General features: G+C 38.0%; 2 protein-coding genes across 3 annotated transcripts; one reads left to right on the top strand and one right to left on the bottom strand.

Annotated features, from left to right (window-relative positions):
- The first annotated feature begins 2,547 nt into the window (after positions 1–2,547).
- LOC103709276 (cyclin-D5-1-like) lies at positions 2,548–4,878 on the top strand. Its single transcript, XM_008794546.4, has 5 exons — positions 2,548–3,134; positions 3,220–3,306; positions 3,394–3,685; positions 3,796–3,929; positions 4,040–4,878. The coding sequence occupies exons 1-5, from the start codon at positions 2,847–2,849 to the stop codon at positions 4,232–4,234; spliced, it is 996 nt and encodes a 331-aa protein (XP_008792768.1). The 5' UTR covers positions 2,548–2,846; the 3' UTR covers positions 4,235–4,878.
- A 4,755-nt stretch (positions 4,879–9,633) lies between these two features.
- LOC103709221 (calcium-transporting ATPase 10, plasma membrane-type-like) lies at positions 9,634–20,124 on the bottom strand. 2 transcript variants are annotated; one of them, XM_008794456.4, is made up of 8 exons: positions 19,691–20,124; positions 18,926–18,980; positions 16,869–18,820; positions 16,622–16,780; positions 12,292–12,463; positions 11,916–12,214; positions 10,645–10,750; positions 10,273–10,410 (listed from the first exon to the last, which is right to left on the bottom strand). In XM_008794456.4, exons 1-7 carry the CDS (start codon positions 19,865–19,867, stop codon positions 10,682–10,684), a joined length of 2,883 nt encoding a protein of 960 aa, XP_008792678.1. In that variant the 5' UTR covers positions 19,868–20,124; the 3' UTR covers positions 10,273–10,410; positions 10,645–10,681. The 2 variants fall into 2 exon arrangements, with proteins under 2 accessions (XP_008792677.1, XP_008792678.1); XM_008794455.4 differs by lacking the exon at positions 10,645–10,750 and having other exon boundaries at positions 9,634–10,410; positions 19,691–20,107.
- Positions 20,125–21,307: the final 1,183 nt, after the last annotated feature.

Raw genomic sequence — 21,307 nt, 5'->3', positions numbered from 1 at the left:
AGCCAGTAATATCAATTATGCAATCAATCGCAATTGGATAGCGATGGCATTGAAACGATGGTACATGTGGTACCACAAACTAGACTTGGAGGGTTTAAAATAACACCTTTTTCTAGCATGTTTATATTTTTCCAAATTTTTTTAAGCTAAACTTTGAAAGTGGCGGGCTCTAGCTTTTGCCTTCAGTTGACAAGTCCACCCTCCTCTCCAAGGAGAACCAGGGGACGGCCATGGACATGGCCATACTTCGACCGTTAGGTTAAAATAATCGCATCTTTTTTGTTGTCAGCATTCCAGAGGAACGGGTCTTAAGGGAAGAAGAAGAAAGAAAATGAAATGTGGGCTCTGGCCTGACATTTTTCCTCAGGGTTTGGCGAGGGACATCGCCTTTCTTTCTTGGCAAGTCTCTCTTGTTGAGCTCAGAGTTAGGAAATGTTGGAAACTTGTACACGTTTGGGTCCCTCCCTCTCCCCTGCTTCCCCTTCTCTTTTTGAGTGGCTGATGGTTCTCTAGTTGATGAAAACGTAGCTGCCGTTGTCATGTCACTAACTTGGAGTCAATTCCAAAGTTTAATTTCACAGCCCTAATAATGCTGTATAGCTTTATAACGGATGTTGTATGATGAGAAAAATCATGATTATTATGTGTATGTTATTGTTTATCTCGACAAAGCAATTTTAAATCTACAGAATTTTTCCTCAATGAAAATTTGAACAAAATTCATCATTGTTAATTTTAATTTAGTTGTTCTTTTGGCGAGAGATAGCGAGGGACACTCACCAAACACTGTAAGATTTTTGGTTGCCAAACAAAGTATTTCAATCTAACTATAATATTTGAATACATTAGCATTGGTTCCATATACTTATAAACAATTAAAATGCATAAGATGAGAATTCCTCATTTATTTTAGCAAACTTTTTTACATGCAATCCCATGATAAAACTTGATATTAGTTAAAGATATTAACCTGGTAACAAACAATTATTAGTGAAGTTCAATGACCACTAACAATTTAGACAATTAGTATGAAACTATGAATTCTCATGTATACAAGATTAAAAAAGAAAGGAAAACAGAGGAAATAAGACCATGTGGCTGCGTCTCAAGATGCGAAGACAATCCCCATCATTCAACGGTTAGGTGACGCTTGGGCTAAGTTTCACTTTCAGAAAACCTATTCATCTAGAATGGGTGATATTTTTTTATTGCTTTTGGTTGAGGAATTTTGCGGCTTTTGGAGTCAAGTAGATAAGGATTAGGAACATGTTCCCTGAATTATGCAAATATGAGCTCATAGTCCAACTTTCCGGACCACAATCACTTGTAGATACACTTCTTTGTTGGATTTTCAATTTTCCCGCATTTGGAAATTAAGCGCAGTTTTATGCTAGAGAATGATTTTCACCATTATTATTTTTTCTATTCATTAGTTTTTCGAGAGAAATGCTCGATGTAATTTCATGAAGCTTTGATTATTTGCACATTAGCAATTCATTTGCCATGCAACCAGAGAGGATTGGTAATTTGGTACAATCTATACTGAGATTGCATATAGTCGTTCCCTCAATTTTTTCTTTTCTTCTTTTCTCCTCGTCTTTGGAAAGAAAGTTATTGGAGCAATCGGCGCAAATATTTTTTTTCTTCTTATGTGTTACACTTTAGAGACAAGACTAACCATTGGTTTCAAGATGATGTCCTACCTCAATTGTCATTATTTGAATCTTAATGATTGTTTTGATGGTTAATACAAGGTCTTCAGATGGGCTAATCTTTAGTTCATAAAAGATTAAGAACATGACCTACTGCAAACTTCTATCCACTTGATTACATAACAATAAATAACCTTTTATTTATGCAGTAATAACAACTTTTTATCCCCAATCACCAGTCCAACGTTTAGTTGGCATGTTGCCCAAAACATAAAACCAAGACATGGCTGGATCTCTCCGCCCCAACCAACATTTAATATGATGCATCGGTTGTTTTCTAATCATGATCTGGAATTAGAGTGGTTAAATAGTATACTTGTAACAATACAGCACCTTATCCAAAATACTATTCGAAAATATTTTTTGAGTTTCTTAGTCTTACATAAATATTCAAAATACACGCTCATATTGATCCTTACATATTTTCCCATTTAAACGTCGATATTCTCATCAGGCTAAGTATTCAAATCCATTCAAATCTAAATTGGCTCGTGGTCAGCCTTCAGAACCTATACTGTAATATCCTCTAGTCCATATAAATTATGGGCCGAATTTGCTCTGATATTATCTATAATAACATAGAATTTTACCCAAAATAACTAGTCAGAATATATTTTTTAGTTTCTTAATCCTATATAAATATCCAAAAAAATTTTAACAAATAATCGATGTAAAACTAAACATCCTTCACACCACCTATCCTCGTAGTTCCGGTTTAAAACCAATATATGGTACTGAAGATATACTGATATCCAGTACGCAAAAAAAAAAAAAATCTGCATATCAATAGCACCGGTTTGAACCTGGTTTCCAATCCTTCAAACAAAGTATTCCAGAAGGAACAATATTAATTGCCACTATTTTTCCCAGCCAGAAGAGAGGCTCGAGCGAAGAAGTCTTGTCCTTGCCTTGTCTCTTGGTAACAACTGAGGCCAACTCCGCCACCCTACTCTGCCATCTCTGGGGCGGCAGCTGGGCCGCGCTTGTAACCTCCAATCTCGGCTTAGATTTCTCCTCGATCCGGATATGGGTTTTTTTCCTTAGATCCAAAGAAAGTATAAACAGAGCACTCCCTTGTTCTTTATATCTAAGAAAAAGAAGAACAGACAATTGGAACCCAGTTATTAAAGGTTGATGGAAGATTCAGATTGTTCTGTTTCCACTTGCAACCTCATCTGCCAGGAGGATGGAATTGACTTCGATGCAGATGATGGTAAAGAGGAAGACCATCAAACGATCATCCTACTCAAAGAAATCGATCTTTCTGAAACCGAAGAGTATATGGAGAAGTTGGTCTTTAGAGAGAGCAGCTTTGAGAGTCGAAGCCATGACCTTTTATCCTGTTCTGATACCTATTCCTCTGTGGTAGCAGAAGATTGGTTCAAGCGCGCCCGCTCAACTTCGGTCCAGTGGATTCTCAAGGTAAGCTCCTCAACTTATTATCGGATCCATTTTATTAGATATCGGCAATAAATTGCTTTTCTCGGTTCTTTTCCTGGTTTGTCAGATGAGGGACTACTTCGGCTTCAGCTCCAAAACTGCATACTTGGCAGTGGCCTACTTCGATCGCTCCACGGTGCGGCAAATCGTCGACGTAAATGAAGCGAACTTGTTTTGAGTTATGATTTCATTTCTATTATCAACTTTTCGATCGGCTGATGCATTATTTCATATGGAACAGAAGGGGAAGCTGTGGTCGATCAGATTGCTATCGGTAGCTTGTTTGTCATTGGCAGCAAAGATGGAGGAATACATGGTGCCAGCATTGCCTGAGTATCAAATAGAAGGGTACGAATTCGATAGCAAAGCAATCCAGAGGATGGAACTCCTAGTTTTGACTACTCTGGAATGGCGTATGGGTTCGGTTACTCCATTTGATTATCTAAGTTATTTTACATACAAGTTTCGATATGAGTATGGAGCAAATGATTTATTACATAACGCCATCAGGTTCATATTTTTGATCACTGAAGGTTGGTTATTATTAGCATGCCATGGTTTACTATAATTCTTTGTTATATTGAGTGTTCTAGTTATTCACTGACAATTTCCCTTCTGTTTTATTGTTTTCTTGTGGATGCAGCATTCACTGTAGTTGATTATCGCCCCTCAGCTATAGCTGCAGCTGCCATACTGGCTGCATCCAGCAAAAGATTTACAAAAGAATTGCTGGAGTCTAAGATGAGTGATCTTCCCCTTTGTGGTTCCTTAGAAAAGGTAAGCCAATATATTGAAACATTTTTTAAATTTATTTTAGATATTTTGACTCATGGAAAGATCGAATAGAGGGTTTTAATAAATATTCGCACTGATGCTCTTCACTTCAGGAGCATGTATATGCCTGCTATAGTGCAATGACAATGGAGTCACACAGGAAGCCAAACACAACAAAGAGAGGAGCTTCTTCAGATTTATCAGCAGATCATTCAAGCATTGATGATGCTGTTGATCTTGTTGATAGTGCTTCTTTCACTGGCTTAAGCAATAAAAGGAAAAGGTTACAATTGCCAAGTATCCGGTAGATATTACTCTGACACTGTTTTATTGCTTGGGCATGGCTTGATTCAAGGGAAAAAAAAAGAAGACTGATGTTGTTGGTTGGGCGATTATTTATTAGTGTGACCAGCGGATGGGCTTTGTAGTTGATTGGTGAGTTGGTTTGAGAAATTTTTAGACTGGGTTCTTGTGTTTAATGTGAGAAAAAAAAAAGGGGGAATGAGGAAAGAAGGTTAAAACTTTAGCCCAGAGTGAAAAAGCTGAAAAGCTGGGAGGTGAGCCCGTGAAGCAGTTAAACACTGTTTGTGAATAGTTTGATAGCTGGCTTAATTGGTTCCCTTGTCATTCATCCATGACTACTTTCCATACATGACCCTTATCGTTCATTGATGACTACTTTCCCCATATCATTCCATTGTATTTGTTCCTGAATTAGTTTTCCCACCTCCAAGGTATGATATTGGGAGGCTGATGATCTGAGCTAGCGAAATTATTCTTAAGGTAGGATTTATAGTTTGCTTGGTTTTCCCTTCTGATAGAGGTGCTTTTCTGAGTCCTTGAAAGGATTGTAAAGATATAAGAGTGGTTTTGTAATACAGTACACTTGTCATTCTAATGCTGCCAAGCTGAAAGTGTGTAAAGGTGATTGAATGTTATTGGAATTGTTTGACTCCTGGGGATGAGATGCGATGGAATTCGTCTATGCTCTATCTTTTGTCATCAAATAAAAACCAAGCATTGCTGTTCTAATCAAATGAACCGTTCATATAGGCTGAGCACTGTTCTTTCACAATTACAAGGGTTCATGATTTATGAAAATTAGAAAAAATTCAGCTCCAGCAGAGGGTGGGTGATTATCTTAGCAAAAGCAATGAACTTAGAGCTTATTTTGTAAACAAACCAACAATCCACTAGCACTAAAGCATCAAATACGTTAAAACTGATCGATTGAATTGTATATTAAGGATAAAAGTGATTACTTGTGGAGCTCCATCTCAATAAATCCTAAAGAGTCAGTAATTTTGGGTAAATCAGTGAACTAGTCGAACATAAATTTCCAAATCAACGATGCTAGTAGTGCGATGCAAACGTTCTTGGGCAACATACAAGGTTGGTATGTAACTTCGTTATTTTTTGTAGCCATCAATGACATTTGCGTAAATAATGTTGCGAGATGCTACAACCATGCAAATGCATTAAGGCTTTATAATGATGCGGCAAAATGTGAATGGCCCTGTGCAGGGCTAATGCGATTTAATGTGGGTTTGCACCAAAGAACTGGATTTTCATTTTGCCTGCATTAATGTTATTGAGATTTATAGATAGTTCAAATGTTCTAATATGATGGTTGTCAAGTGCATTCCTTTTAAGATTTCACTTGTTACCCATATTGTATTAGCAGTGTTGTTTGAGCAATATTATATTACTAATGCTACTAAGATGGATAAAAGTGATTTGTTTCATCATTGTTAAGTTTAGTCTGCTTAGGCAAGAGATCTACTAGGATGGTGGCATTTCAGGAAAACCACTTGCTCTTCTACTCTTTTTTTTTCTTTGAAGGCCAACTTGCTTAGCTTTTTTTTGATTATTAATCATGGATGGTCTTTTTAAGTTACAGAATTTTTTACAGGCACTGGCAAAGAAATGACCAGGGACTTTCACAGCTCCTCCACCTCTCTGCTGCACCTCTCTTTTCCTTATGAGAAGTAGTGCCCTGTGGAGCATGTGGGCTCTGCCATTTATTTACTGACTTCCATGAAGGATCAGTTTGAGCTCCTCAGGTGCCCAAAAAAAGATGGAATGGAATCCTATGACCTCCCACCTCCCCTTCATCTCTTAATCACATGGTTGTGGCTTGTGACTTAATGAGCCACAAAGGAGGAGGATATGACAGTAAATAAAAACTTCAATTGGTGGCCTGCCCACCTTTGCATGCTCTAAGGATCTCCATCCAATATAGCAGTAATTAATAAACACTTTGGGTCTATCAAGCCCAAAGAAAGAGGATAAGAGATCAGCATGACCTGGTCAACAAATATATATATCCATATACATATAAATATACATATACGTATACATATATACATACACACACATATATATACACATATATATACATACACATATACATATACATATATACATACATACATACATACATACATATAAATATACATATACGTATACATATATATATATATGCATACACATATACATATACATACATACATACATACATACATACATACATACATACATACATACATACATACATACATACATACATATATATATATATATATATATATATATATATATATATATATATATATATATATATATATATATATATATATATATATATATATACATACATATATATATATATATACATACATATATATATATATATATATATATATATATATACATACATATATATATATATATATATATATATACATACATATATATATATATATATATATATATATATATACATACATATATATATATATATATATATATATACATACATATATATATATATATATATACATACATATATATATATATACATACATATATATATATATATACATACATATATATATATATATATATATATATATATATATATATATATATATATATATATATATATATATATATACATACATACATACATATATATATATATATATATATATATATATAAACTTTGGGGCATGATGGTCTGTCTCTTACTAGCTCATGAATGCCTGAGGCAGAGATGAATTAACCACTGGGCTGTGGTACTCTGTACCTGCGGAGCACTGTTTGAATGGATGGTGGTCCCTCGGTTGCTTCTATGAGAAGGATATATTAGTAAATACAATGTTTTTGGGTTCTGACTGGAAGCAGGAAATGCAATTGCTTGGCAAACAGCCTGAACTTTACCATGTTTGGAGATATTTTTTAACACCTTATTTATTATGTTGTAGTTATATATAGATCAGGTTCGGTTTGACCATATCCATATCCAAATTCAGAACATAATTATTAGATCCGAATCCAAACACGAAGTCAATTAAAACTCTATATTATGTTCAATATTAGATCCAGAAAAGGTCGGCTTTCGGGTGAGATTCCAGACACAGAAATTGGATATTTAACAAACTATTTTGCTGCTCTTTTGGATTTTTTTTATTTGAAAATTTCTTAATATATCCAAAATGCAATCGCCTCAACTGCGAAACATGAAAATATGAAGAAAAAAAAATCTAAAAGAGGGCATCTATTCAAGCATTTCTTTTATTATCTAAAGCAATTATGCAATCATGAAGAATAAAAGGCATCCTACAATATACAAGCTCCATATAAATTTAAATCACAACAAATATATTACATAAAAAGGCTAACAAATGATATAGATAAAAATTTGGTGAACCAAGATTGGTTACGGTTTTACTTCTTTTTGCTTTCAAATCCAAAGATGATTGATACATACATCTACATGTATGTATGAATTTATATGTGCAACTATGGATATACATATATATACATATATTCATGTATAAGTATGTGTGTAATCAGGTCGGGCTTCCAATTTTTGAGCATGGATTTATCTGAATCCAATTCCAACCCAATAAGATCTTAGGTCTAATTTTGGAATAGTTTATGAGTTTGTTTTTATACCCAAATCCTCCATTTTGAGTTTGTTTCATATTAGCTAAGCAGGTTATCAGCCTCCAATGATGTCCCTACTCGCATGTGTTCATTCCTTCTCTTAGACTTAAGACTCCTAAATGTTTCCTAAGTTACCTAAGTTCTAATTCCAATATCACTTGCACCTCATGGGTGTTATCAGGGTTGCCAAGTTTGTATGCTTGTTATTTTCGTGACATTTGAAAGTAAATAATTGCAGAGTTGTTAGAGAGAGACTACTAATCCAATCTCTAATCTAAAGTATCACTTATCCACCTCTTCTTTTTCATGGAGTCGTCACCTGCTTCCAAAGTTCCAATCCTCCTAATTTATTCACTTTTATGTTGGGCACCAATCGCCCACCAAGCACTACTAATTTCCTCAAAAAAAAAACAGTTGTTTGGTTTGAAAAGTGAATGAGTCAGTCTCACTTGATGAGACAAATCGGCCAATAAAAGCTCGTTGCCTAGCTATATGCTGATCGCCCAAAGATTCTCAAACCCAAAAAGTGAGTGGAGAGTCCTCTACATGTTAAACCCTTTCCCCAGTTAATAACAACTGGGCCATAATAGCTAGTTGCTTTATAACAAATGCAATACTCTAACAAAATCCTCGTGACCGAGAAGCGCAGGCATGATTTATAGGCAAGATATGCAGATTGTTATCATATCAACCAGCATTTAGCCCCAAACTACTCGGCAGCAAATTCTGGCCCTCACCTATATATTACATTTCCAGAGGCTATTTAGGTAAGTTCTCTTTCAACTTTCTTGCGGTGCTTCATTGCCTCTTCTAGGCCTCGTTTTGTTCTTGAGAGCTGTATTTGACGGCATTGGAGAATCCTTGCCGGACATGCTTCGGTGGATAGACTTCCTTATCTTTTATTATTTGGAGTGTTCGGTCATAATAGCACCTCCACCATCAAACACCAACTCGAAGGCGCGCAACGTCGGGATCATCACTGTTCGAGCACAACAGCCACCACATCATCGCACGGAAGCATGCAACGACTGCCATCCGGCGAACGAGCCAAGATCTCTAGCAATTCCATCAGCTCGGCATTTTGGTCGCGCCCGTTCCAGACGGCAACAAAAAGTTTGCACAATGATACGCTATTTGGTTGAGTTTGGCCTGTTATTAGGCTCACAACCTATTCGGTTTCCCAACTGTTTGGCTCGCGTGGCTTGTTGGTGTCCCTCCTTGACTCTTGGGCCCGTTGGCCTTTGGCTGGCCTATAAAGCTGCATGGTTCTTTGAATCAGGGCAATGATTTATTGGTTTGGTCTTGCATGCCAAACATGATGACAAAATGGAACCTCTAGAGTAATCTGTCACAGGATTTTAGAAGAGAAGCATCAAATGTCAAGAGAAAGAACAAAAAACGTGAGGTCTTGTGAGACTAGCAACATTTGTAAATGAAATGAAGCCCTCTAATAATTGTACAGCTGTTCTATATATCCTTTAATGATATTGACTGCAGTGTGTTGCATTTCATGCATCAATAATAGCAGGTTCTGATTCCAATACTATGTTGGTCCATTCCTTGCTATCTGCATGCAGTTTTCACATGAGGATGCTTAAAATGGAGAACTAATTGTTATTTTCTTGTGGTTTTTGCCTATGATGCAGCACTACAGCTTTGATCTAAATCAACATTTTTTTGGTAGAAATCTAAACTAACATTCAAATTTGCATGTTTTAAGTAATCTCTGCCTGCGTTGGTCATCTGTGGAAAGATGTTTTGGCAATAAGTCTTGCCGGAGCATTACATGCCATGTTATCAGAATTAAAATTCTAAGATGTTTTTCAGTAAAACAAAAGTTTAGCAAACTGCTGCTTACAATTCATGCTTGAATCACAAGATATTTTACATGGCACAGCTCTCATCCATCCTAATAGAATCCTTGGATGAACTTGGTTTTTCCCTTCAATTTTATTTTGGGGTGCACTTCTTGAAGACAGCTTTCGATAAAATTTTTACCATCTTGCAGCACCCAAGACAATCTTTCAGTAAAACTTTCGAAATTGCTCAAGCAACATTCTGTCACCATCTCTTACCAAAGAAGATATTCTGTGATCATCAAGAAGAGAGAATTGCTGATCCGCTGAAAAATTGTTTTCGCCCTCTGGGCACACTTCTATATGGTTGGTTTCAAGGTCTTTTCCTCCATTACATAATTTCAATGTGGAGTTAGTCATCGTAATGGCCTTGGGAAATAAAGAAAAAATACCAGTTATGTTCCCATGTCCTGCGCTGCATTTATCTTCACTTAGCTCCCCACAGGGACTAACTTGATGACTGCAGCTATTGGCATGCCCACAAAACCAATGAACACACTTAAAAACCACTGCAATCCTGTAAGTGGTGTTGTGTTTGCAAAATCACCAAGAAATTGAACAATTATGACTTGAAAGATGATGGTGCTCGTAAGAACGCACACAAAGACATAGTTCTGCAGCATGCCCTTGAACACATCTATCTTCTCCATCTCTCTAGAACTTATCTCATTGAACACCTGCATTGGACACTGAAGAAATCAGCAGATATCACAAAATCTGGCTTGTGCATCAGGCATTAGTAGCCACTCGCCTGCTTCTATTTACTTGGAAGCATAAAATGTATTTTTTTTATATTAAAAAAGTCAGATTATTGAAAGATTATTTCTTTGGTTAGGTTTGTTGGGGAACTTCATGTACCAAATTCAAAGAAAACCTGCAAAAGAAGAAATAAATAACTGGGCTAGACGTACCACTTAAGGCACTTTGTTAAAGATATGTATTTCCCCACTATGCAGGTGAATTTGTAGAAATTATTGTCGGCAGGATACAAAGCCCATACTTTTTCAACACTTTAGACTGCACCATAAATTATAGCACACCAATATTTGCACTTGTTAATTTGTAAGCGAGAGAGAGAGAGAGAGAGAGAGAGAGAGTTGTAATGGAGAGAGAGTATGGCTGTAACAATGAAGAGAAGGAACCAAATTTGCCGGAGTGCATCATATATATAGAATTGAAAAGAAGCGACTCTTATAAAAGTATGGTTGTCAAAGTTTCAAACTTCCCACAGATAAGAAGAGAAAACGAAGCATCTCTTGGTTAAGGAACTAAACAGTTTCCAACAGATAAGAAGAAAAGTTGTTATTTTGAAAAATAAATCTCTGGTGTTACTTTGAAAATAAAACTCTAACAAAGTTAACATTGAGATTATATATAGGCTGAAGCACACATTTGGCAATATTGATGGTCGATAACATAATTGCTACTCGAGTTGGATGAAAGTGCTTAAACCGATGCATTGTTGAAAATATACTCGCTAGAACATCATTGGTTCCAAGGGTCTAATGTAAAGAATGTTGTACAGGTATCTCAAAACATAAGATTTATGATTTCTAAAAAGGACCTTGGTATTTCATTGCCCCACACCAAATGTAATTCCGTAATTGACAACAGTTCATATACGTGAATGCTCTGGCAATTGCCTTTCTTTATCCAGTGTTCAGAACCCACGAACTTACACAATCAACATGTACACACACACGCACACACGCACACACACATGCAGATGCCCACGCCCTCATGCGCACGAAGGCACGGGCGCATGCATGCACATGCATACGCATGTGTCCCCCACCCACCCACCCGCACCCTACTGCATCTGTATACGCACACGCACGCACGAGCACAAGCACATACGTGCGCGCGTGCACATGCACGCATGTACGCGCCCACATACGAAAACGACCACGAACATGCAGATGCACACATGCACACATGTGCGCGTGTGCAAGCATACATTACACACACACACACATACATACATACACATATATTTTTATGAAAGAATATTGATACTAAAAGTTCAGGTGATTTGTCCCTTTTTTCGTATTCTGATGTTTTACCAATAAAGCATATGGATATACTATCTATCATTAGAGACATTCTTCTTCGCTCCAATGAAAAATAAAAGAAACTAAAAATATAAGAATTCCTAAGAGAAGTATAAATGTCAAGAACTTACCTGACAAAAGACAAACGAATTGAACATAATTGTATTCAGTGTAGGATCAGCACCAGGGCCCTCAAGCTTAAATAGTCCTTTTCCTTGTGTCTGGAGATACCACATTATGATAAACTGATAAAATGCTTGCCCAAAGATATTTCTCCACATCATGTTGGTAATGAATTTTCCTGTCCTTCCAACTGGTGATCTTTCCATCAAGTCATCCTGAGGAGGTTCAGTGGCTAATGCAAGTGCCCCCAGAGTATCCATGATCATATTGACCCAAAGCAGCTGAACGGCAGTCAGTGGAGCAGTTCCTAGAGAAAATAACAATGTGATAAAGTGAGAAAATGTTAGAGTATGGAATTTAATTACAACCATGAATATTTTTTACCTGTCAAGCATGCCGAGGAGAAATTAACTACGAGAGCAACCACGTTAACAGTGAGCTGAAACTGTACAAACTTTTGAATGTTTACGTATACAGAACGTCCCCATTTTGCCACAGTAACAATTGTTGAAAAATTGTCATCTAAAATTATGACATCAGCACTCTCCTTAGCCACCTGCATGAAACAAGTAATACAATTGAAAACAAATTTGTGGAAACAAATTATTAGGTTCCTCTTACCAAGTGCTCGATCATAATGATTAATGAAATTGTTGCACAACTAAAATTGTGATCATTCAAGCATTATGCAAATCACATACAGAATATCCACCATCTAAGTGATGAAACTGAGAAAGAAAAATGCTGCCTCTGCAACTCTCTATAGTAAAGGAATTGTGAATAGAGCAGAATGTAATACATGCAGCAAGAGCAAAAATGGGCTGCCATAACTTGTTTGACAAAAATAGTTTGGTTATCTTTTCGGAAATATGACACTTATATGAGAAGAGAAGAAGATCAAGAATGTTGAACTGCGTGATGTTGCTGCAAAGGGTATACTTGAGGAATATGTTAGGCATATGACTAAATCATTTTCCATAAAAGAATGAAACCTGGAACAGACTCCGTTACGAATATATGATTGAGAGCACCAGAATTCCCAGTTACAAACGGGTTAGCCGAGACATATACAGTTCTTTCTAGCCATAACCATTCAATGATCTGAAAAAATTCTTGGTAGGGTATTACAATCTATGACATACATCCTAGCAATCCCTTCAACTCAAAGAGGAAAAAAAAGGACATACATCCAAGCAATAACACAGGGTTATTGATGACAGAATATATATGACAGCAACAATTTTATTTTTAAAACCTTTTAAATCTCAATGCATGTAAACATGGTTTCTATAAGGTCAAAACACAAGTTTTCTGATGGCACCGCACCACAACAATAGGAGGAATGCCAAAATTTAGCATAGGACAGCTATAACTAGAGACAAATCAATATATATAATTTCATGATAGTATTGTCATAAACTTAAGTGTTTAAAGTCCAAACAGATAATAGTACTCATCAAGATCGGCGGAACCATCCTGAACTGCCCGATTTAGAGTGTATCGAGCTGTACTGAGGGTGGACCAGGATGGTTCCAACAATCAAATTGAGAAACCAACGAAGGAAGGGGAGAGGGAGAAGGAAAGAGAGAAAAAGAGAGAGGGGGAGGGAGAGGAAGAGGGAAGAAGAGAGAGGGAGAATGTTGGACAGCTGGTGGTGGACGACCAGTGGGCGGAGAAGGGGCTCCACCTTCCAGTTTTCTTGTTTTGTTCCAAACAGAGGTCCCAGAGAGGGGCCTCTTTTTAATTTCGAAAAATTTAAGTGAAGTCTGCAAAAAAGGTTGCCGACTTCACTTTTTTTTTTGAAATAAAAAAAGAACCCCCCCTCTGAAACCCTTGTTTCGAACGAAACTGGGGAACCGGAGGGTAGAGCCTCTCCTCATCCCCTCCGCGCCCCTCTCCAGCCCTCCACCGGCCTCCGCCGACCACCACCAGCCATCTGCCCCCCTCTACTCTCTCCCTCCCTTCCTCCCTCTCCCTCTCCCTTCCACCCCCTCTCTCTCGCTCTCTTTTCCTTTCTCCCATTCTCCCTCTCCCCCGCCCTTTCTGCCATGTTGGGGTGTGCTCCACCGGCCTTCTCTCTCTCTCCATCTCCCTACCTTCCCCCTCTCTCTCTTCCTCTCTCCCGTTCTCCCTCTCCCCTGTCCTCTCTGCTATATCGGTATAGGCCGAGCATGGAATGACATAGGGGCGTACCGGACCGTGCTGTCGAAAAACCAGTACAAGTTCCGATACTGGCATAGCAATCCTTGGTATTCATTCCTCTTTATCTACACATTAATAGCATAACACACCATTTCAAACTAGTATGGCTGACAAAGCTATAGCAAACTGCAGAAGATCAATGCAACAGAAAATTCAGACTGAGATCCTGCATATCTGCTGGTCCATGGAAGCATGTCCTGATACTAAGATTCTTGAAATTGAAGATGCATTATAATGATATTTATATAAATGATCAAACCCTGCAATTTAAGGATGAAGGCAAAGGATTGTGGTGCAGGCAGCTGGGATCTGTGGTCATCAAGGAAACACAGCTAAGATTGATTCAACATGAATATATGTTTATCGTGATCATGCAAATCAGCAGTACAACATGTTTAGAGAAGAGATCTGTCTAATTTATAGTTGTAATTCTGTTAAAGTTATCTTCAACCTAAGGTCCTATACTGCCACCAAATGATGTCCTGCTATTGGAAGCTTGCAAAATAATTCAATCCTATAAGTTGTATCACTAATAATGTAACCCTTTGTATTAAAATTTCAGTATTCACATTTCCCTGACAAATCACTTTGCCTTTTGCATGTGCATCAATACTTCAGCCATTTGAACATGACAGTATCCGTGCACGTCGTCTAGTTTTCTTCCATTCCTGCTACTGCTAAAGCAATATTCACTGACTAAGATGCTCTCCAGGGTCTGTAAGGACAGAGGCTCCTTAACTGCATCTACTAATTGAACTTAATTATTCTTTTCTGAATCACTTAATTATGATAAAAAAAGTCCGAAATTTTGTCTTAGAAGCTCACTCCAAATTAGTGTAGGGTCTGGAACATTTTGGCACAAACAAGCCAAAACCTTTGGCCTAAACAAGCCAAAACCTTTGGCCTTTATCACTGAGGTAGCTACATCAGTTTGTTGAAGTGAATGATGGTAAATTCCTTTAAATATTAGTCTTGGTAATGCCTTTGAAATATATATATATATATATATATATATATATATATATATATATATATATATTGCAGCACTCCATTATGAATCAACTAATTAACAATCTGAATATTTTTTGATTCATGTATTTTTTCCAGCCAAAATTTTAAACAATGATTACACATAAGTTTGAAATATAAATGAGTTTTTACTAAGCAAGTAAATAATTAAACAGTAGTGACTGCTGCAAGCCTGAGAATAAGACCATGCACTAATAGCATAAGGGTGAAGTAATATAGCAATGATGTGGCTAATTTTGTAATGTAAAAGAATGGCAGCAGGATGAATAACACTCTAATATCATCACTCATGGCCCAGCCAACTGATAATTGCCTCAAAGATGCATTAAATCATATAGATTAAGACTACACCAGTTTGACCTGCTACTACTGTAAGAAAGAAAATTTTGTTAAGTGCTCTATTATTTAATGATTTCGCAGCCACCAACGATGTATAGTTTTCAGCTATACAGTCTAAAAGGTGCTTCATTGATTCCATGATTCAAATCTGAATCATCTTTTTTTCAGTAAACAATCTGCATCATCTTTTACTGTCTGTGTGCTTCCAGGCTAATCAAAGGCCTCTTTTCATCTTTCATGTCCAGAATACAAGCATCATGATTTTTTATTGGTTTTTGTTCTTCCAGCAAAATTTGTTTTGATGGAAGTAGAGCATGATGGTTTGATGTCCAAAAAACAGAAGGAAACCTGATTTCTTATTCTCCTTAAGCATGCAAATATCAAGGCAATGAACCAAGCCAAAACAGCACGCCTGTAAAGTTGTGGGCAATGATACACCAATGTTCAGTCATAGATGTGCGCCTGTTTGAAAACTGGCTGCACTTGTGGAGAATAAGCTTGGGCATGTTATCATCCCGATTCCCTAGGTTAGTGTTTTATATGTATCATAAATCCTTAGAACTGAGATGGTCCAAGCATGCTTTCAAACATTTGTTAAGTGCTTTCTTTCTAAATTTTGGGAAATAAATAATGTATCATAATGCTATTGACGTCCTACAAAAGAGAGCTCCATGAAAATAACATATTTAAGTTGACCAAACTAAGGAGGACATTGCAACACCATCTGTCTCAAGTAAAATTGTCCATAACAGATTTGAAAAAAGTAAAGCATTAGTGAAAAGTAAAATGCCACTTCAGATATGGAAAAGCATGGCATAAACTAGGTTGGTTTATTGAACTAGCTCAATAAATGCTATCTTAAAAATAAGGAAATGCCAAATTACTGGATTATGCTAGGGCCCATGTATAACAATAAATGTGATAATAGAGAAAAAAAGGCAGAAATTATAATTAATATTTATGAGTAACAATGAAATTATGGGAGAGGATGACAGGATCAAACTATGAAGGCTTAAAAAGAAAGGTTGACAACAATCTCAGGGAACCAATTTGGATGTCTTCCATGAGGGTCAATCATGTGGTCTATTTTTTTGCTTAGGCAATTGGATCAGTTTCCTGAGGGGAGGGCAATCAAAACAAATACCTCAGTCCCTGCTATGCCCATTGCAAGTCCAATATCTGCCTCATGAAGTGCTGGAGCATCATTTGTACCATCACCAGTCACAGCAACGACGTCATTAAACCTAGTGCGCAGATGCTGTACTAGGTTGTGCTTATCTAATGGAGAAGACCTAGCCATTACCTTGTAAATGGAAAATTAGCAAGTTAGTGAAGGGGCGATCATTGGTTAACTGTGAAATTTAAATAATTTTAAGTACAAGAAATACAACCTGGATTTTTGGAATTAGTTGAAGTAATTCTTCAAGACTCTTCTCTCTGAACTCAGGGCCTTCAATAGCTACACCCTCATCAGTAAGTATACCACATTCTCGAGCAATTGCTTTTGCTGTATTTATGTTATCCCCAGTGACCATTCTAACAGTAATCCCAGCAGACTTACAAACGGCAACAGACTCCTTCACACCTGGGCGGACAGGATCCTTGATGCCTACAATTCCAATACATGTGTATCCCTCAACTGGAATTTGCTCCTTTGCCAAGAAAGCATTTCCAATTTCTATATAAGCAAGGCATAGGGTCCGAAGAGATTCACTAGCAAAGCTTTCAATTATATCCTTGAAATGATTGACTGCTGCTCTGTCAAGCGGAAGAACATTACCTGAAGGATCTATAAACTTGTCACAAGCAGCCAAAATGAGTTCTGAGGCACCTTTACAGTGCACATGGTATTCTCCTTCAGGGAGTTGGAGTACTACTACCATTCTCTTTTTTGCAGAATTAAAGGGTTCCACTTTGATGAGTTTGGTTTCCTGACGCTGTGCCTGAAAATTTCCACCTAGTGACAAGCCAAATTCCAATAAAGCAATCTCAGTTGGTGTTCCTAAGATTTCAAGCTTGCCGTCTTGGTTGATCACAACTTCACCACCTGTGTTATTAAATATGGACTGCAGAAGAGTTTTAAGTGCAAAATCAGGAATTTGGGAGCACAAACTAATAGTCCCCTCAGAAGAACTTACATCCTTGACATTTCCACATATACAAGCTTTCACAACAGTCATATGATTGGTCGTCAGCGTTCCTGTCTTATCACTGCAAATGGCCGTAGCTGAACCCATAGTCTCGCAAGCAGCAAGGTTGCGGACCAGTGCTTTATCATTCATCATCTTCTTCATGGCAAAAGCAAGACTCAAGGTCACGGCTAAAGGCAGCCCTTCAGGAACTGCAACCACAACTATCGTAACTGCAATAGCAAAATACTCCAACATTTGCAATGCATCATCTCCTGACCAACTCAAAAGCAGACCCTCATGATACTTCCAGCTCATAACACCTTGTGCTAGCACTGCAAATGTCACGACTGCAAAGAACAGACCAATTTTCCCAATGACAGTTGCAACTCCATTAAGTTTGACCTGCAATGGAGTTTCATCATCTCCTCCTTCACTAAGCGTAGCCATCAGCTTCCCCCACTGAGTTCTCATGCCAACAGTGGTTACCAGCATTTTGCAAGATCCATCTTGGACCTTAGTCCCAGATAGAAGAAAAGGATTCTCTGCATTCACATAAACAGGCTCACTCTCCCCTGTCAGACTGGATTCATTGATCAATAAAGAAAATCCACTTATAAACAGCCCATCTGCAGGGACTTGATCTCCAATTGATAGATGCGCGATATCACCAGGAAGAAGATCATAAATAGAAATCTTCTGTCTAAACCCATTCCGTGTAACTTGCATTGAAATTTTCTTTTTCTCCCTATCCAAATCCTTGAACTGTAATGACTGCCGATAGTCACTTGTTGCAGTGACAAACACAACTAAAAGGATGCTTGCAACAATTCCAAGGCCATCATGGGCACCTTTCGGCCATCCTTCCATGGCAATGCCGACAATCAGGGATACAACAGCGCACACAGCAAGAATGACGAGTGTTGTGTCTTGAAGTGCTTCCCATACAAATACCCAAAAACTCTGAACCTTGCTTGCAGTAAACCTATTTGCTCCATAAACTTCCTGTCTGCGCCTCAATGCATCCTCAGTAGCAGTAAGCCCATTAGTTGTCGATGTGGAGAGCTTGTCTGCAATGCCCTCCACACCGCCATGCATCTTCAACTTCTTTACATCATGGCCTTCGACAATGGATCCCAACTCATCAGCACCAATCTGAAACCCAGCCGCCTCAACTTCATCAGGTACAACGTATTCGCTATATACTTTGACACCTGAAATTCTTTCAGGGATGTGAAAATTGGCAGATTATAGTAAAAGGAAAAGCAACTATATCTCACAAGTTGCAGACTAGAACCAGATGGAGATTGAAGGATTACCATGCATGAACTGAAGTGCAGCTTTGGAAACCAAAACAGCAATGCGCAACTTCTCCTGTAAAATGCAGCACAAGCTGTTGGTGCCTCCATGGAATATCATAAAACAAAGAAACCTAAGATTTCTAAACAGATTTCCTCAAACCAGTGAAGAAGCGGCATGTGAATTTGGCTGCATGAACTTGGAGGGTGAGGGAGGACGCTCAAGTGAATCAGAAGGGAGATTAGATTAGTGCTTTTAACGAAAGGGGAGCACCAAAATTGCTTGTGGAGACCATTACAAGTATTATAAAAAGTAATTAAGAGTTCACAGATTTGTTATCTGTATCAGGAGGAATGCATGCGCCACCACAATCTAGAAAATTAACAGCGAGCATGCATTAGAGCGTCACTCCGAGGTAACAACCGATGCCAGGCCAGTACTTTTTCTAGATACAATGGACCGATTTCCATCAATTCTTGTCAGAGATGAACTATTGCTGTCATTAGCAATACACAAATGATCTTGTATTAGTTGATGAAACTTTCACCTCTCTTCCTTTTAGTTAGATCTACCAAACTCTCCTCGTACTCGATTATTTAGTGATCCTTCACATATCTTCAGCTAGATCCACCGTACTTCAGATCCAAACTCCCAATTCAAAAAGAGAGCATTGAATAAGATTCCAAATAGCAAAATCCAAGCAACAGGATTAAACAGGCGAACAGAACGGGAGGCAGGAAAATATTCAGATAGCGGAGCAAGAAAGACGGGAGAAAGAAGAGCACCTGGTTGGTGCGTTTCATGGTCTCTGCCTCGGATCGCTTGGAGAGGTTGGCGGTGAAGCGGAAGCGGCGCTTGGGGTTCTTGACCACGGAGCACAGCTTCCGCCATCGCCGGAGCGCCTCCTCCGACGAGTTCTTCGGCTTCACCCCGCCAAACCTATCGTTCACATAGCTCTCCATTTCCCCCGCCCCCAACCACCCACAAAACAAAGTCCCCTAATAAGGAGGAGTCGATATCGCCAGGTCTTTGGGCGCCGCGCCTCTGTAAATATAGCAGCAGGAATAGAAGTTTGAGATCTTGGAGGAAGTAGGGAGTCAACGTTAGGAGCGGAGCAAGATAGCGACTAGAAGCGCGTGGTTTTATTTCGACAAGCGCGTTGTTTCAGGTTGGGAGTGGGGAGGGAATCCGACACGCCGCCCATCGCGTGTTTCAGGTTGGGAGTGGGAAGGGAATCCGATCCGCCGTCGATCGCCATGGAATCTAGTGAGGTAGGATGGTGGCTCGTCTCTTTCCTCTCCCGTCACTTTCTGGTCGGGTTTTTTTTTTTTTTTCCTTCAGGTTATGGTGATATTTTCACCCGTCAATGTAACCGTTTAGTTATTTTTGGTTGTTTTATTGTTCATATTTGGAAATATGGTGATGACTGATTCGTGACTCGGACGTTTTGCCTTGGGAAAAATATTGACGCATCTAGTATTAAATGAGGATGGTTGTTTTAGCAATCCCGTGGATCCGACCAGTGAGAAATTCAAGTTGCTTTTGTAGCATACAACTCACTCACTAAAACAAACCCTACCAGATCCTCCTTAGAATCAAATGACTTTTAATCATACCCATGATTTCTTGTTCGAACTTAATCAAATTTCTTCATGATTGAAATGAGATTACGGGAAACATATTCTGTTTGCTCCCAAGATGGGATCCCAGGCTTGCTGCAAGACTATGGTAGATGCCCGGACGTGCTGTTGATATTGGATTAGCCGAAAAATGATGATCAAAGAAGAAAATGGTAAGAATAGCATCGGTCCAAATATCTTGTTTGTAAAAAAAATTTATGATTGATTGCATCACCAGAAAGAAGATGAATAGAACTGAATAGAAGGTAGTTAGAGCTAAGAGATAGAGTTCCACTGGTAGAAAACGGGCGAAAAAGAGTAACGATAAAGTAAAAGTAATTAATTTTTTCTGAAATTATAATTCACTTATTTATATTTAAAAAACTAAACAAAAAGTAACTACTCACTTCAATCATGACTGCCCATGTCTAGCCTCCATTTTCTTGACACTTCTAGTAACTTATATGCCAATTATTCCCCACCATTTAAGTTTATCATAATGGGGCCGGTCACACAAATTACTATACTTAACCTGTATCATAATAATTCATATTACTAGTCATTTCTATCTATTCGGCCTAATACCTTTCAATTGACTCGATCAGCTTTCTATTACTTCAGCTTTACTTGGAATATTCATCTGAAACCCTATTATACATATCGTGTTCTTATCCCACCATGAGGCTGAATGAGCACCTGTCTTCTACGTATCATCTTGAGAAAAGATGTAGTGTAAACACATTCCAACGTTAACATTCTATATATTATAAGTAAAAGCCATCT

The sequence above is a fragment of the Phoenix dactylifera genome, unplaced genomic scaffold (assembly GCF_009389715.1).
Source record: "Phoenix dactylifera cultivar Barhee BC4 unplaced genomic scaffold, palm_55x_up_171113_PBpolish2nd_filt_p 000007F, whole genome shotgun sequence".
Lineage (NCBI taxonomy): Eukaryota > Viridiplantae > Streptophyta > Magnoliopsida > Arecales > Arecaceae > Phoenix > Phoenix dactylifera.
The sequence above is the reverse complement of the archived record's forward strand: the minus strand, read 5'-3'. Positions and strand labels throughout refer to the sequence as shown.

Excerpts from the sequence above, each read along its gene's own strand:
- LOC103709276 (XM_008794546.4), top strand. The coding sequence starts at position 2,847 with ATGGAAGATTCAGATTGTTCTGTTTCCACTTGCAACCTCATCTGCCAG. Across the intron at positions 3,135-3,219 it reads CGGTCCAGTGGATTCTCAAG|ATGAGGGACTACTTCGGCTT; the intron begins GTAAGCTCCTCA and ends CTGGTTTGTCAG. Across the intron at positions 3,686-3,795 it reads CATATTTTTGATCACTGAAG|CATTCACTGTAGTTGATTAT; the intron begins GTTGGTTATTAT and ends TTGTGGATGCAG.
- LOC103709221 (XM_008794455.4), bottom strand. The coding sequence starts at position 19,867 with ATGGAGAGCTATGTGAACGATAGGTTTGGCGGGGTGAAGCCGAAGAAC. Across the intron at positions 16,781-16,868 it reads AACTAATTCCAAAAATCCAG|GTAATGGCTAGGTCTTCTCC; the intron begins GTTGTATTTCTT and ends TCCATTTACAAG. Across the intron at positions 10,411-11,915 it reads ATTCGTTTGTCTTTTGTCAG|GTGTTCAATGAGATAAGTTC; the intron begins GTAAGTTCTTGA and ends TGTCCAATGCAG.